General features: G+C 40.4%; 1 protein-coding gene across 1 annotated transcript in view; it reads right to left on the bottom strand.

Annotated features, from left to right (window-relative positions):
• B3GLCT (beta 3-glucosyltransferase) overlaps positions 1–18258 on the bottom strand; it is a 974893-nt gene that overhangs the window by 227670 nt on the left and 728965 nt on the right. Inside the window, exon 12 of the mRNA XM_085621666.1 lies at positions 2477–2576. Coding sequence (XP_085477792.1) covers positions 2477–2576 — 100 coding nt within the window. The remainder of the gene's footprint in view (positions 1–2476; positions 2577–18258) is intronic.

Here is an 18258-nt window from a genome sequence, read left to right as displayed (position 1 = left end):
GAATACAGATCTACTATTAGTAACACTGAATGTGACCTCCTTATATACATGCATTAGGCATATGGATGGTCTAAGAGCAGTTGAGTATTTTTTGAGCAGGAGATCGATGGAACATACAGAACATACACGAATGCTGCTTTTGTCTAGAGAATAATTACTTCCTTTTCAATTACCAATTTTATCAACAGGTACAAGGTGTGGCTATGGGGGCCAGCTTCTCCCCCAGCTATGCCTGTTTGTTTATGGGCTGGTGGGAGGAGCTGGTCCTCAAGCGTGAATATGAACAAACCTGTAAGTGCAATATAGTCTCCTGGATGCGTTTTATTGATGATTTATTTATTGTTTGGCGAGGTACTGAGGAGAGTGTTTTACAATTTGTAGAAAGTATTAACCATAATGATCTTAACCTTACTTTTACTTCCAACATCAGTAAAAGCTCAGTGACATTTTTAGATGTACAGGTTTTAGTGTACAATAATACGCTGGCAACTACCCTTTTTAGAAAACCAACCGCAGGCAATACACTGCTGCATGCCATGACTGCACACCCCAAACATTTAATAAATAGTATTCCGTATGGGGAGATGCTCCGTATTAGACGTATATGCAGTGACCCAGTGGACATGAAAATAAAACAAAGTGAAAGCCAGGCTCGGTTTTTAGATAGAGGATACAGCCCCAGAGTAGTCAAAGCAGCCATGACCAAGTCACAGCTCAAGCCAAGGGAAGAACTTCTTCAATACAAAACTGAGATAGTAAATGAAAAAGTGGAGCCAGTTCACCTAATTTTAACCTATTCAAGACAGGAAATGTTCATGTTGTAAGCGGTCGACGACGTTTCGAACTCAGTTAGTTGAGTTCATCTTCAGGACAAAAATGAGCATCTATAATTGTCAGTGTAGATATAAGGTAGGATTTTTGTTTACTGATCACGAGAATTTCATGTGCAAGTTACTGCATCATAGTAGGGCCCTTTGTCATAGCAGGAGGCTTGAGAACCGTTCTGAATTCATTTTGCCGGGACCTCAGGAAATCAGGTGCCGGACGGATTTAGTAATTTGTCCGATAGAATTGCATTGAATGCGAGCCTCCCGGTGAGATAGAGCGAGTCCTGTTCAAGTGCTGCGATGCTCATTTTTGTCCTGAAGATGAACTCAACTAACTGAGTTCAAAACGTCGTCGACCGCTTACAACATGAACCCCTCATATTAAGTTTAAAAGAAAGTGGTTCAACTCTTGTTGTCAATGCGATGTCTTCTGTTAAAGTTCACTTTCACTTTTTATGTCACGCTTACTGTCACTGAATATGTGAGCATCTGAATTTACTTCACTGTATAATAAATATCTGTTATACCTTGACCTTCTTGTCCCTGTTCTATATTAACTATCGCTCTCTCTCTTCAAAATTAAGTTCAAAAAACCTTTATTTAAACGTTTACCCTTTTTAAGGTTTTTCTATCCTGGACCTTTTTAGGCCATTTAGAACCATTGTGTCTCTCTTCACATTGTACCACCCCAGGTTCGTATATTGGGGTTCCCTTGTTTCCTATCAATCATCCTTGTAGCTATGCATGACCCATCCTGAGCCCTAAAAATTCCTTACTACCCCTAGCAATTTCCTATTTCTGAGTACTAAACACGCCTTACCACCCCTAAAAACTGCATATCTTTGAGCTCTATAAATTTCTTACTAATTCTTTGCACAGTACCATCCTTGAGTCTGAAAAACACCTTACTATCCCTAAACACTACCCATCCCTGAGCTCTAAAAAACCCTTACTTACATTCACTAAACACTACCGATCCGTGAACCTTAAAAACTCCTCATTATCCCTACCAATCTCTGAGCCCTAAAAGTCCTCATCATACCTCTATACTATCCATCCCTGAGCCCTAAAAACTCATCACTACCCCCAACAGACTACCATCCTAGAACTCTATAAATTCCTTACTAACCCATGCAATACAAATCCATTACTACTTCCATATGAACCTAAATATTAATACCATAAACCCCTATTTTAAAGTTATTTTAACTACTTTTTATTTATTTACTTTAACTTTAACTACTTAAAATAAATTGTGTACGTACATTTAATTTAAATTACTATTAAAAAGATAAATGACGTAAGCTTAACAATACATATGTATGCTAGTACATTTATATATGTATATATAGATATGTTACACACATAGATTGTTATAGTCAGGACACATAAAACTAACGTACTTGCAAAATAAAGACCTGAGAAGTAAAAGACTAAATATTTATGTTGTATATAAGGAGTCCTGATGTAACTCCCATGATGCAATGACCTCCAGATATAAAAAAAACTCTAAGTAATAGTGACATATCTTAAAAACTGTTTCAGATGCATGAGATTCTTTTCAAATAAAATTTCATTTTACATATTTCCTGAAACAATCTGCATTGACTTAATTACAGCTGTCAAAAAAGTACAGATATGCCACATACCTTATTAATGTGTCATCGTCCACAATAACAAGCCACGGTGTTTCTGAAGCGCTATTATTAAAAAATCTTTCCAAAACAGCAAATGTCTTTCCACAGTGACCTAAAAAACAGAGCATAATGTCTTCAAAGATAATATATAATGAAAATAAAAAATGTAAGTTGAACAACAAGCAAAGATCTGCCCACGGCCACATGTTTGAGATTCCAAATGGTCATTGTAAGAAATTGGATTATCGGTTGAGAGGGTGGAAAGGCTACTTAGGCAACAACCACAATTCCTGTCAGGGTGAACCACAAAAGTCACTAAATTAACCTCTGCTTAACCTTCTGGAAGCTTTGCACAAATTAGTCAGGTTTAATTTAGAGGCAAAGTGTAAAGTATGTATGTAGCACAAAAATAGTAATAAAGTGAAACCAGAACACAAGAAAAATCCCAAACCAATTTAGTGCATTTTCATATTAAAATGATATACGTATGTCGGTAGAACTTTAGGTAATTCATTTAAAAGTTTTAGGCAAATATATATAGCGCCTAAAAGCAGGCCAGATGCAGTGACCAAGTTAGACCAGCTGAAAAAGTTACTATCTCAAAGCCCATCGCAAAGAGTCCAGTTTGTGGTGGAGGCGACCGCGATGAGCCAGGCATTGTTGAGGGTGGTTGTTGCTTTAACGGGATGGATGTCACAGGTGCTCATGGCTGTAGTACGAAGATCCGTTCGGGCGCTGCGAATGGTCGTTGCTGGAGCTTTGCACTGGAGGTCACTGCGGGCTGTCACTACTGTAGAGTGAAGTGCACATCTCACATTGCCGGTCGTTGCTGGCAGTCACTGTAGCTCAAACAGTCTGGTTTACCAGAGCTTTGCGTTGGCAGTTGTTGTGGTTGATAGAGTCTCTGAACGAACGTGCCCAAAGGATTTAACCTTTCTTTACAGAGGAGTGGACGCTGAGGCCAGTCAAAGCTCCAGGACCTGGGGAGGCCCCTCTAGAGGAACAGGGACTAACTCTAACAGAGGCCAATAGGGCTCAGGCAGAACTAGTTTTAGGTACAGGCAGATCCAGTTGCAGGGATGCCTCTGTAGCTTGTTGTGTCCCTGTAGCTCAATAAGAGGAAGTCAGCCAACTGATCGTTGTAATCACGCACAACAGCCTGGGATGAAGGGAGCATGTCGAGTCTTCCTTCTCTGAGAGCAGGGCAGGTCTGAAGCAGCAGGGCTGTCCTCAGGGAAAAAAGGCAGGCCTGAAGCAAAGAGCAGTCCTCTCAAGAACAAGACAGTACTTCTTCTGTAGTGTCCACTGGTCCAGGAGTACACTGAAGAGTGGCTCTAGAGGTCCAATATTAATACCTGGTGTCAGTCTTTGATGTGGGGTATTCCTTATACTACCCCGACATCTGGTTCTAGAAAGTTCTTCCCTTGTCAGACTCCAAGAAGTCTGGGGAGACAAAAGACTAATATCAATGTGTGCTGGAGGCAGCCCTTTGAAATGTAAGTGGGTCAGGGAACAGCTCCGCCCACAGCAATCCAGGCAAGATGGTCCAACCTGCTATCACCGAACCCTCTTTGTCTCACTGTCTGGGAGGAAAACACAAAGTTCACAACTAAGCCAATCACAATCATGTGACCTTTGAGACTGGCATCAGGCATCAGATGGCTAGGGCAGGAGAATGCCAACTTTTTAAAACTTACTTTTTCAGACTTGTGACTTAATATCCAACTTTACCATTAAAGAGAATGTTTTATTACAATTCATTTGAGTCCAAACATGACACTACCTGTTCCCAAGCAAATGCTACCACTTTTTAGATGTAATAGGGTAACCCAATGTTATCATATAGGAGAGGTAGACCTTACAGTGAAGTAAAGGCCCTAAAGTCAGACTCCATTAATGTAGGCCCCGATTCCATATTGGAAAATGGAAGTGGCTATGTTCTCAATCTTAGGCAATGTAAGTCTTCATCTTTCCTGATTTATGCAGAATCATTGTCATGTCTGCAATTTGATGCAGATGTTGTTTATCTTATCTTTCAAAGAACTATCAAAGCATCAAGTAATTCAATTGAAGACAGATGTAACACCTGATGCGACATTTGGCTGGGTCAAATGTCTACTCTTCACCATATCAAGGTTCAATAAGAACAAATACAGACAATAGCTGAAATAATGAAGTCTGAATTGATTGATGTCTTTTTTCCTTGTATGTTAATAAGGAAACATCCATGTCACACACCTTGATGCACATAATCTGTGGTAGGCATTCCTAAACTAATGTCAGAAATTCCAGTTTCTGATAAGATTTAGTATATAAGGATTGACACTTGACTACTTGTGAGGAGAGGTCCTTCGCACAGATTATCGCCCAAGACTTTGTTTGAGACGGTCTCACCTACTTCCAAGCCCACTTTGCGGACGCTACATCTCACTTGAATCCGATAAAGCTAAGTCCCACCTCCACTGATGAAGACAGCCTTTGCTGTCAACAAGGTATGCAGTAAATCCCTTCTCCCTAAGAACCTCTAGACTGCAAGTTGCTCTGTCTTAAATGATCTCTTAGTATAGCGAATAAAAATAGGCACTACAGTGTTAAGTTTTAGATGACATTTAAATCATGTTAGAAATGTTCATTTTATTTTTGTTATTCATAAAGAGTCTTATTGGTGTTTTTAAAATATCCCGTCTATCTGTTTTAGATGTGCTGAGAAACAGATTGTTCCTTTAGTGATAAATACTTTTATTTATAAGTGTTCATACTTCTTAGTGTGTCTGGTATTGTGACTAATTAAATATGTCTACTACTGTTACCACAGTGTCCCTAATCCCTTCATAGGGATTGTTTGTAACGCAAAACCAATGACTCTATTTCAACAACATATTGATTAGTGTTTTGCGGGGCTTCAGTAACCTGTCTTTCATATTCATCATTGGTGCACGGAAACAAGTTCACCCATGTTACCAGTGGGTGAGAAAGCACACATTGTAGAGCTACGCCAAAGACATAGCTTCAGCGACAGCTGCTGCCCAATGTGAAACTTATATCTTACGGTTACGCCATGAGTAGTTATTATGGAGATGGGATAATGGAGCATTTATTGCCAGCGGATTGTCAAGCTTGACTCAAAAACGGTTATACCCCACATTCCATGGGTTTTCTAATTCTTTGATTACAACATTTTCAATTGAATACGTCCAGTATGGCAGCACTTATTGTGATAGGAGTCAATTGAAGGAAGGCAGCTACTCATTATCTCAAAGCCCAAGTTGTCCTGGATGCAGAGGGCAGTTACTGTCATAATAGCTGCAGATCCAGTGTTTGCCTTTGAGACATTTTACTCATGGGTGGAGTTTGAGCCTATTAATGCTGCCTCCTGGCAGTCTGATGAATGTACAGCGGTGAAACAACTGGCACATTATAAGGCTTACCAAGATCTCAAAATCCCCTTAAGTTACTAGGAACACCAGAATTGGTTTGGTGGTCTATTGACACATATGCACAGAAATGGTTGTTTGGGGTCTCTGAGCAATGAAGGGCCTAGATGACCAGGTTTGGCAGGCTACACTCCCTTTCCACGCCCTAGCACCTTAACAAACAGTGAGGTGGTAGGGGTGTTAAATTAAACAGTTGCCTTATACAGGAGACTTGTACAATTTGAGCTCCAGACCTGCTGCCACAGCACGATCTGCCGCTCCAGCACAGGTACCGACTATTAGTCCAAAGACAATTAACGCTATAATGGGAAAGCACCCATGAAGCATTATATAATGGCTTTCTGGATTGCTCGCAATACCAATCAGTTAGAATCAATATACCCATATACTACCCCCCCAAAAATAACATAGAATACTGACTTTGTGTCTCCCTCTTGGAATGGTGCCTCCTGTAGAGGAGTGTAACATCCGGGGAAGCATCTTTGCATCCATTTACACTAGTATGCACAGTATACCTTCATTGACAGTTCTCCCTGATGTACTTAGACAGGTACAAAACGAGCACAGAGCTGAACCAGCTCTGGACTTAGGGATGAAATTAATAGGGAACTTTTTGTACCATATTCTCTATCATCCTAAACAATATTAAGGGAGTGGCTTCAGTATAGGCTATAAGTCAGAGACTGGAAGTAGATCCAGTTCAAATTCCTGAACGGGAACTACCAGAAATAATCACAGAAGTTTATACCTCTGTAGGTAGAGATACCTTGGGTACTCAACCCATTAAGTTACATTTAAAACCTAAAACTGACACTGAGGGTCCCATTAGAAATCTGCAACGGAAGGCAATAAAAAACAGAAAGACAATGATAAAAGACAGACTTCTCAGGAATCTGGCAGGCGTGGTTATAACTTAAGAAACCGCAAAAAAAATGTAAAAACCTGAATGGCATCAGTATTCTGATAGCGGCTCTTCACTTTCTTTTTCAGGACACTGAAGGTAAAAGAACAGAGAAGAAGAGCCGATCTGAGTACCAAAGAAAAGAGGAGAACAGTAGCAAAAGTGAAGCAGGACACAAGACTGATGTCAGTGCATAGAGGAAAGAGAAAGCACTGGACTCTAAAACCCCAGTAAAGAAGAAGAAAGTAACAGAACTGTCTAAGAAACATGCCGATTCAGCAATGAGTCCTCCAGTGAAACAGAAGTTGGTCGAGAGTGCTCCTGGACAGCAATGCAGAAGTCACAATATTATATCAGATGTGACAGAAGTTTCTGGATGCTAAACCAACTGATGACTTTATACAAATCGAGACTACAGATGGATATTTAAATCCTAATGGTGTTTACATCTGAAACATACAAATTGAAGGGGACATACCATGTATAATTAAAGCAGACTTTTGGTCACAATTATCTGCTGATTAAGACATCATTCTAGCAGAAAAAGACTGGCCTCCAGTCTTTATTAGGGAAGCACCACTGGTGGGAGGAAGTCATAAGGGTAGCTTTCTCTCCCACATTACCTGAAGATATTAGGGCAATTTATGCCAGTGAATGAGCCGTGGGATAAGCTCCAGCCTTATATAGCAGTCAAGGAGGGGGAGACAAACACTCTAGTTCACGTCATTCCCTTTTGCTGTGAACAAGCACAATACCCTTTGAAGCTAGAAGCAAAAAGTGGTATAAAAGCAATATTACATCAGCTTTCATTCTGATGTTTTCCCATGGGCTATAAGATCAGTCCTGGCTTATTTTCAGTGTGAAACATGGAGATCTTACAACCATATCCCAATGTATTGTCATATAGTGATGGTATATATCTTACTTATAATGATTAGAATCGAAACCTAACAAGGGGAAAGAGAGTAGTGACCATATTGATATCACATGTTTACAAAATTAATTTTAAAAAAATTTAAGATTGCCTAACTGATGGTGACCTTCCTAGGATACAAGTTATCCAGTGAGGGCAAGGGTTTAGCCCCAGACTTCCTTTAGAAGTGCACTACCTTGTAATCTTCCGATACACTGCAAATGTTACAATCCCTATTGGGGTTTCTTAACTTTGAACATACTTATTAGCCTCACGACGCTGAAAGAGCGAAGCCTTTATATGACCTGATTTCTACCACGTTTTCCCACAAACAATGGCTGAATGCGCACACTGATATTTTGCATGCTCTACAAGCAGACATGCATGAAACTAAATATTTAAAAACTAGGGATTACTAAACCAACCTAGTTATCAGTCATGCACTGTCACTATGGTTATACTTATACGACATACAATGAAGGACAGACTGCCCCAATTGCTAACACGCCTCACTTGTGTTCCCTGGCTGAAGCATGTTTTGCTTCGATTGAAAAGATCATGGCAGCTATGCAAACAGCTATTTTAAAGGAGTGCCCTTTGGTGCAGGGAAAACATATTATTGTTCCTTACACATCAGCACTAGAAGCAGCCACCAAGGTGAGCATTACTAGTGATTGTGCCATGCGCCCAAGATGGGTACGGTCAACCTCTTTTGCCCCTCTCTTCGTACACAAGCTTTTTTCCAATATGAACAGGTTGCTCCAGCTCCAGCCACTTTATCCATTGACTTTGACTAGCCCATATTCTATAAGGATGGCTCTGCCCAACCTGAGGCAGGAGCAAAATACAATTACTCAGAAGCCTTCGTGCCAGTACAAGGTGTAGGCAAGGGTGATACATTTATCCCACACCGCACCCAAACTAAATTCTTAGGCGACAGTACTGCACAACAGTATCAGAGATCTTTTCTTTTTCTTTGGTGGTTGTCAAGAATACTCATTGTCCACAGCTACTCAATGGACATTTCATCCCTGCAAGAAAAATTGCTTCGCCTGTGGTTCATGAACTACAGTCACATTCTTCATCCCACAGAGGTCATTACGCTGCGAGCATTACAGCTTATCCAGTGCCCCAGGACATAGTCTGGGAAAGGTTCCATATCAGAATATGGGACCTACTGAGACATTGCAATTGCTTTATTTGATAAAAGTTTCAATAAACGATGTTATAATACCTGGTTCTATTTCAGAAGATCGGGACATTGGGACTTTTAAAAGAATAATGTCTGATTTACAGGCATATGCTACTTTTATAAGTACACATAATGGGAAGATTGTGAGGCTCCACCTACAGATAGTCACTCTAATTTCCTGAAGCAATTCCCTTCCCTTCAGAGTGCTCACAGATCACACCCCAGGCTTCTATTTCAAACAGAAGCCACATCAGCATCTAAAAAATCTAATCACAATCAACAAGCTGATTTACTCTATGGAGTTTTGCCAAAACCTGCCTATTCAGACATAGGAGTATTAGAAAGCAAATGTTGATGAAAAAAGTATTTAGGGAACCAACACGGAAATCAACAACATGGAGAACACGTACCCAGCTGAACAAAGCTGTTGAGAGACTCTAGCATTCTACATGGGGCATGCTTGGGTATCTGAATTTAGCGAGCACTGGAGGCTCACTCTTCGTAAAATGGATGCTACATATGTGAAACCTGTGTTTTGGTGTATAAGCTGTCTACTTGAGATCATCCTGGACTTACAGTTGGAACAGCCACCAGTGGCTTATTTGGCTGTGAAAATGATCATTCAACTTTTACATGAGCACCTGAGACAATGTCGAGCAATGCATCTGTCCCTTCTACAAATGCTACATCTGACAGAGCAATATCAACAGTGACACTTTTTAACGTAGCTATTGATAAATGGCTCGACTCATTAGTATACTTTGAGTCCCCTGGAGAGGAGCTATAGGTACCATTGAGTGCCTCAGGCGAGCCACCAATCGCTGGTCGGTCAAATAAAAAGGGGTTATCTATGAACACACTCTGTATGGATTCTTCAAAGATCACACGTATGCTGCGTGTGGACCCGATGATGTTGACATGTCCTCTGATGAGGAATTAACTCAACTTGACCAACTAACAACTATATTTGTTTTTGCAATATGTTCCAGAAAAGCCTATATGAATTATAAACTGAAGAAAAGGATTTCTTTTTAAAAGATTCTTTTTTTACATTTCATATCGCCTATATTTAATCTAGCCTATTTTATATTACCACTGGTATGTTTAATCGCCAACACATATAAAACCCTTTAGATAGTTCAGCATATATCTATTTACATCAATTATTTGAACTATGCTACGCTTAAAATAATTCATGTCATTTTTGCCATTTACACATACGATGTATTGATTGACTTTATTTTTATGCTACATATATTATGTTTAGATGTGTATCTTATTCTAGGTATTTAAGATAGATTATGGTTAGATGTGTATCTTATTCTAGGTGTTTCGACCTCAATACCTTGAGAAAATACTGGTTGTGGCACAATAGAGGTGAATTTTTACATATGGGGGCGCCCATAGCGCATTTTGAAAACAATGGGGCAACTCAGATTTTACTGCCTCAGCCCACCATGAACGGATCTGAATAAGAATAAAAGCCCTTTCAGAGTTCATGGATTTTAGAAAATGTATATGAAAATTGTGATTTCACATACCTCACTTATTTCAAAATCTTCCCGGGGTGGGGGAAGGTACATGGGGGAGTAGGGGGGCGCGAGGGGTGTTGAACTTTCCCAAGACCTCCGAAAGGAGGTTGGCCCGCTACAATTCATGGCAAGTATGTCTGTCCCACTACTTCCAAAGATCATGTCAGCGTCCTAATATAGGTGAGCTCAAAATTGGAAATGTGTATGTGTTGTGTTATAGTAATCTTACAGTTATTATGGAACTTCAGCGATGCCAATTATGATGATGTCTTCAGGATTAATATTGCATGACACCACTTCCTTAGGCCATTTGAGGTCAAAGGTTATATGATTTCACTTAATTTGAGGTCATTAAGCTCAACACGTGGTGAGGCGTCACCCCTGCTACCCCTGGCGTATTAAGGTTCCCACGTTTTGCCTTCGTTGATAATAGCAGCGGTGTGCACGTGGCTGCGTGTGCACCGATGTGTCTGGGGGCTGGAAAGGACCCCGGTTTCTAGGCCTTAGAGCTCATATCGAGGTCACTTTTGCTCCTAGCTCAGGCCTCTTTATCAGGAGTAATGAACTCTGGCCGAGCTAGACATTCCTTCCGAGCTCTTCCAATGTTTAGAAATAGATGGCAAGTATTTCCCGTATAGTTTTCTTGCATAGGTATTATTATTCGTTGATAGCCTATTTGGAACCGTTTAAGCTAGCAGGTGGTTCTCTGAGGCGCGTAGTGCACATGCATTGAAGCAGCATAAACAGAGCCTTTCACAAGTATCCTAGGGGAAGACTTGATGTTATTGAAGGCATGTGAGAACGTCACTGCCTCCTCTACGTATCTTTGGGGTTTCACCCACCTGTTTATTTACGCATTTAATTTTATTGCAGTGTCGGCTTCTAAGGAAGCCGCTATTAAAAGTAAAATATGCGCTTTTACATCGACTAAATTAAGCACCAGTGTATTTCGAACACTCCGCCGCCCTCCCACCCCGCTTTCCTAAATGTGGTACTCCTAAAATGTGACCCTCATCGGCCCCATGGTGCACTTGCTGATTGCTGAGGAAGATGTCAGTGCCCCTGCTTGCTACTGATGTGTATTCTAGACGGTGATACCATTGGTTTAGTATGATTCGTACGGGATCATTAGCAATCAAATAGAAAACCAAATATGCGTCTCTTTGTCGTGACCCAAATGAAGGCTTCGGTTAACCACAGAAAAAACAATCTGTAAAAGAACACTGAGGATAAGTCACCACAGATCTAATTATTTTTGTGGAAAAGTATAATTGATAAGTGTGGCGTTTAGAGCCAGTCGAGGAGGCCAACTTAAATAAATACTGCAAGTGAAACCGGAGCTGTGGCTGTGTGTGCTGCCATAAACCTGCAGCATGCCTGTGGCCATTTCAATGCACACACGGATTTCATTTACCAGCAGTAGCACAGCAGGCCACATTTTACTGCCAGAACCACACGATCAGTTCTAACAGCAACTGGTGGATTTCTGTTTAGGTCTCGCTACTAACATCATAAGCCGTCTGATATTCTGCATTTTACCAGTACTACATTAATGTCTGCATATATAAGTAGTAGTATAGTATAGCGAGAGTCACAGTGGCGGCTGGTGAGGTTTTAAAGTGGTGAGTGGTATAGTATAGCGAGATTCACAGTGGTGGCTGGTGAGGTTTTAAAGTGGTGAGTGGTATAGTATAGCGAGATTCACAGTGGCGGCTGGTGAGGTTTTAAAGTGGTGAGTGGTATAGTATAGCGAGATTCACAGAGGCGGCTGGTGAGGTTTTAAAGTGGTGAGTGGTATAGTATAGCGAGATTCACAGTGGCGGCTGGTGAGGTTTTAAAGTGGTGAGTGTAAAAGCTGGGTCTGACTTAAAAGTAGCAACAAAGAAAGTAAGCTTAATGGATATACGTGGAGTCCCGGGGAGGTCCCCCTATCAAGAACAAAATGAAGAAAGATTGGAAAATTGTGCATTTTAATGCAAATTAATTTAGTGAGAAAGCAAGCGTGACCGTATATTCTTGAAATCTGAAGCACATTAAACATATGTTACTGCATCAATATGTTCAACAGTCATTGTAATGTGCAAATTGTATAGCGTAACAACTTCAGGCCCTTTAAAGTGTGTGCTTCCCAGTGTCTTGCACTGCATGGGGCATCGACTCTGAAGAAGAAAATCCTCTAACAAGGCTTCGGAAAGCACCCACAACTGCTTGGTGCAATCAGTCATCTTGAAATATGTGCGGAAAGGTATTTAAATGGGATGAAAAAACTGGGGGCTCTCTAAAAAGGTACATGTAAAATTCATTACTATGTTTCCCATAGGGTGCCGCCTGACCAGTATTTTGGTTTCTCTCTGAGATGTTATTATATAACATCCAAATATATAACACAACAACTGACATACACATAAAACCTGCCAGCACTATAGGCTTTGTCAATGAGTGTTGGCTGTTTAAAATAAATGAGTAACAACAATGATTTGTTATAAATAATTAACACTGGAAATGTTTCAATTCTGAAATGTGAAGCTGTAAATTAAATATTATTGAGGTCTGTTAAAGAAGTACTGGCCTTTAGTTATGTGCGCTTTATGTTAGATATGTATGCCCTTTTTCTCTGCACATCTCGTCCATCTGCACATCTTCAACCTAATGTCTTTCCTCTTCAGCAACTCGAACATGACCCTCTAGTCCCACAGGGAACCGTGGAAAAAGATTCTACCCTTTTGTTACTTACTCACTCACTCATGCTTGTAGTAAACATAAGAAATACACAAAGAAAGTTTACAATACATGTATTGAAACTATCATCGCCTGTTATGAAGCAAATATGCTGTGATCATTAGGCAGATGCAACTAAACAAAGTAATTAGTATTACTACCAGTGAGTAATGAGAGGGGAGGATCTGTTTCCATGGCTCCCTTGGGGAGTAGAGGGTCATGTTTGAGGTTGCTAAAATCACCTGCTACTTCGTGTAGGTCAGGAGTTCAGGTGAGGACCCGTGAGCTAGCTAGGATTTGGGCCGATAGGTACTGATGTTGTAGAGAGACTTAGTCACTACATTCTAACGGCATATAGTTGAAATAAAGCCATGGCACTCAGTTAGATTTTAGTACCTGAATTCTCCAACTAAATTGCAAAATAGATCTAAGCTCACTTTGCCTATGATAAAATAAAGACATGTCATTTTGCATAATATCAATGACAGACGACACAATGCTCGTTAAGCTGTGAATGCGAGAAGATAAGGTATTAATGCTATTATCAACAACAGCAAGTACTTTATCCAAATCAATTTGACTTAAAAGTTAAGATGCTTCCATCTGTGACAACTTCAAAATTTCATTGTAAGTTGCATAAATTAATCTTTTAGGGCACGGATACTTAGGACCCAACAAGAAGTCTGAAAGATCGAGGTCATTCGACAGGAGAGAGAGATGTTGTTTTACAGCAGACAGTGTGGAATGTTCCATTTATTTATTTTATTTGTGCAGGACTAAGAGACAGCCTCATTACAAAATACACACAAAAAACGTATATATGTCATACTATTATAAATCATAAATACAACATATCGGAAAAAGAAAAAAATCCAGTTTAAAATTCCTAGAAGCTATGATTATCAAACCATGACACATTAATTAGTGTGAGCCAATTCTTCCCATAAATAAGTGCAATATATTAGTCACTACCGCATATTATGCAGCATCCTCATTATCTAGAATCTTTTTTTTCCTCCCATCAAAACTCAGTATTATATTATTACCGGCTAAAGAAAAATTAATTCCACCTAGTAGCATTAGGAGGAAATCATTAAAGAGCACATACAAATAGCAGCATACGAATTACTAAATATTCAATACCGCTACATAACCCTCTGCAGTCTAAGTAAATCATAGCTAGTTGCATCAAGGTTATAAAAGTGCTTAAACGATTAGCAGTATATAAATTACTAAAGTCCAAGAGGGAAATTACCAGAATCAGTACTATGTGATTACAATTAAACTTGATTAATTTATTAAGTGAGAGGAGAAACCTGCCCCTGTAGCCCTAAATCTTACGGTGGCACATACTCTTTTGGCATAAGCATCCTCAAATCTATATGTCCTGCACGTTTTATTAATCCAGTGACCAATTGTTGGTTGCATATTTGTACTCCAGTTCTGTAAAATAAGTGACCTTGCCCATGTGACAGATACAAATATAAAAGAGCGCTGATATTTTTTTATTTACATTTTGCCTCCCCTGAAGAACCAAATAAAACCAGCATGCAAGATGGAGCAATTGTTATAGACATACAACAAGTAATAATTATAAAAACCTCTTTCCAGGATTTCTGCAAATTGAGGCACTCAATAAATGTATGTACCCAGCCACCTTCATCATGTTTCTAACATCTGAAATATGGGTTACACATTGTTGGAAACACCTTAAGTAATCTCAATGGCGTATAATATGCCATCCATCTAGATAAAAAATGAATTCTCTTGAAATTAGCACCTCACAGTGCTTTATGACACACATTGCTAAGCTGCAGCCACTTATTTATGTTGAATTTACATCCTGTCTCTTTTTTTGAAGCCATCACCTAACAGTTTTTTTCCCCAGTAGCCCTCTGGTGCACCAGATGATACCAAGGGCCTGATTAAGATGGCTGAAGGCCCGCCACCGCCAGCCATGCGGTGGCGGTCCCTCCGCCATCGGACAGCAATTTCCCCCCCACCATATTACAGTGGCGGGGGGGAATCGTTCCAGTACTGTGGCGGTCGTAAAGACTACCCAAAACCGTTCCGCCATAGGCAATCGTTCCGGTCAGCATATGTAAAATAGTGGTGGTGCCTAGCAGGTACCGTCCGCCATATTACGATGCTGGCTGCAGCCAGCCTTTCTGTGACGGGTATTAATTCTCATCTCCCAAACTTCATAAATATTTTGTAATTTGTGTTTAACAGACAATAGGGCAATAAGAATTGGGATCTCGCGGATCTTTATCATTTTTAAGAAAAATTATCACCAATGAATCCTAAAATATCTTAGAAATACCAATCCTGCCTTTTATTTGGTTGAAAAGGTTGGTTAAAAAAAAGTAATTCATCCTAGAACGCCTTATACACCTCTACCAGGATCCCATCACAACCAATAGTCTTAGCATTAGCCATGCTTTTCAGTACTCCCACAATTTCTATTGGTTCTATAAGGATGTTAAGCTTCCTAGTATACTCCCCAGATAATTGAGGCAGATCAAAAAATTCAAAATGTGAAGTCAATTCTTGATTTTCTATTGCCTGCGTTTCCGTATGATTTAATTTTTAAATGAGTAAGAAAGATATCCACAATCTTGTGCTTGTCCTCTTCTAATTGACCAGTAATAAGATCATTAAGTTGATTTATTATTTGGCCGCTTTTCTGGCTTTTCGTGGTTCAAGCCAAAAATCTACCAATATGCTGATATTCCTCATAGAGTTTCTGTTGCTATTCTTTTCGCCCCTTAACCTCTTCTAACACCAAAAAAATCTTTCAGTTCTTCCTTGGCTTTTAATAATTCTTGCTGCTGGGTCTTGAAAATATGCTCCACTATTGAAGTTAGATTTACTTCTTGTCTGGCTTTATCAACATGCGGACTGAAATGCTTTGGTCATATATTTTTGGCAGACATATTTTGGGGGTATTGGTCCTAAAATGAGCTTCTTGTAGGAAAATTACTTCAGGGGCACAAGATGCAAGCCATTTAAGAAGAGCACTGCTTTTACAAGGATTCAGCAGACCATTCACATTACATGTAACAATGTTTACGTTCTGTGTCATCTAATTTGTTCTCTATATCATAGATCTGGACCAACCTTTCCTGCGACTTCTCCCCTCTCCCCCCCGCTTTTCCCCTCCCATAATATCTTTCAAAATTATATCTCCAAAATATAACTTACCTAATATGCTCTTGTCCTGCTCATTTTTATCTGCTCCCTCCCTCACCAACCCTTCCCTACCCACCCCACACACCGGGGCTGAGGGACCCCCTACCTGCCAGCCACACACCTTTCCTCCACCAGTTGGTGCCAAGACAACCCTCTCCCCCCCACCCACCAGAGATCATACAAATTCTTTCATTAAAACTTCCAAAGCCCCAGTTAAGTTTTGGCTAGTTTTGACAAAAACTCATTTGCATCTTCTACCTATGTAAAAAAAAAAGAAATTGCCCATTTTATCAGTCCTTTGGTTTGGCTTGTTGGACAACAGATGCTTGGGCCTCCAACAGCTTAAATTCTTGAAACACGCCCTGAAACACTTTACGGGCAGTGCTGTCGCTAGAGCTAGATCTGCAAAAATTAATATGGGCATTATCAGCAATAGAACAAGATTTTTGTCGAACTGCTGTGGTCAAAGTCTTTTCTTTGATGTGAAAATCTGCGAAATTCACTAATATTGTCCATGGATACTTGGCGTCTGCTGCTCACAGGGCTGGGACCCTAAGTTCGCTCATGATCGATAAATCATTCAGCGCTGTTGGCTATATTTATTTCTTAATAAGAACATTCATCAGCTGGGGAAAGCTCCAAGTGTCACTTCCTTCTGGAATACCTGTAAATATTAAATTACTACGTCATGAATGATTCTTCACCATCTCCATTTTATTTTCCAGCTGGTGTAGTCTATTTAATTTTGTAAGGATATTTGGATCAAGTCTTTGAAACTTGTTCTCAAGATCAGATATTCTTTGCTCATCCTCCAGAAGAGGCTTTCCTCAATTGTGGACAGTCTTTGATGAACTGAGTGTCCAATGCTTGCTGTACTTTCAGCCCACGAACCTCAACTAAAATTGGCTCCAGTATTGGTCATAACGATCCAGGAACCTTATCTATAAGCAACTCTGAACTATTCACTCCCAAGGATAACTTTTGAGTATTGTCCTCAGTCTTCCTGGTGTAGATTTTGTTGTTTATCCTGTACTGATACGTTAATCCTTCGAGGATGCCTTCTGCCCCCAGTTTTCCTGCTGACCTTACCGACAATGAGGGATCGGGTAGAGTCCCCACCTGAGTCTGTACTAGAATTGGTGATACTTGTGAACTAGGGTTACCCCTACCTGTATTGGGGCTGCTGTAGGGTCAGTTTCTGAAACAAAGGATACTCTTTTGATTTCCCAGGTACATCAAGGGGTGTTGTAGACAGAGTATCCTGAAGGTGTAAAGTGGGTTGACAACTTATAGAAGGTGATTGCTTCTGAAATGTATCGATTGCCGCCTCAGCTCCTCCTGCTTCTACAAAAGTATCCTCTCCCTTGGAACAAGAGGAATGAGCATATCTGTGGGCTGTGTTTCCCTAATGTCTGTTGATAAGTTGGCACATGCCAATATAACCTTCTCTCTCCACCCTGCCATGTGGCTCTGAGATACTTTTTTATGGTGTTTTGATATAATGGTAGTAGTGGGAACACTTCCAGTCTGTTTCCAGCGATGTTGTCTCATTGTATTGGGACGCATGAGCTGCCTCTGTAAGTTAAGCCCACCCGCAACTCCTCGTGCACTACGCCCACCTACCTTGGGTCTGTTGGCCATCCCTTCTCACCCAATAATCCAGTGACTGGTACCGCTCTGCAGCTTCCGCTCCTCCCTGGTTCAGCTTGTCCACTCCACATCAATCCTAGGGTCTTGCTGGGCACCCTAGCACCCATATTATGGAATGCCTGATTTAGGCGTGGTACACAGTTCCCCTCTTGAGTGCCCACTTCTGACAGCAGCCACTACAAAGAAGCCTGTCTCCCCTCATGATCTCAGCAGTTTTTGGCAAAACAGAAATGCAGAGGACCTTGCGGTCTTCCAAGAATTG

Source organism: Triturus cristatus, chromosome 8 (assembly GCF_964204655.1).
Source record: "Triturus cristatus chromosome 8, aTriCri1.1, whole genome shotgun sequence".
Taxonomy (NCBI): Eukaryota; Metazoa; Chordata; class Amphibia; order Caudata; family Salamandridae; genus Triturus; species Triturus cristatus.
Note: the sequence above shows the minus strand (reverse complement) of the source record. Positions and strands in the feature narration are given on the sequence as shown.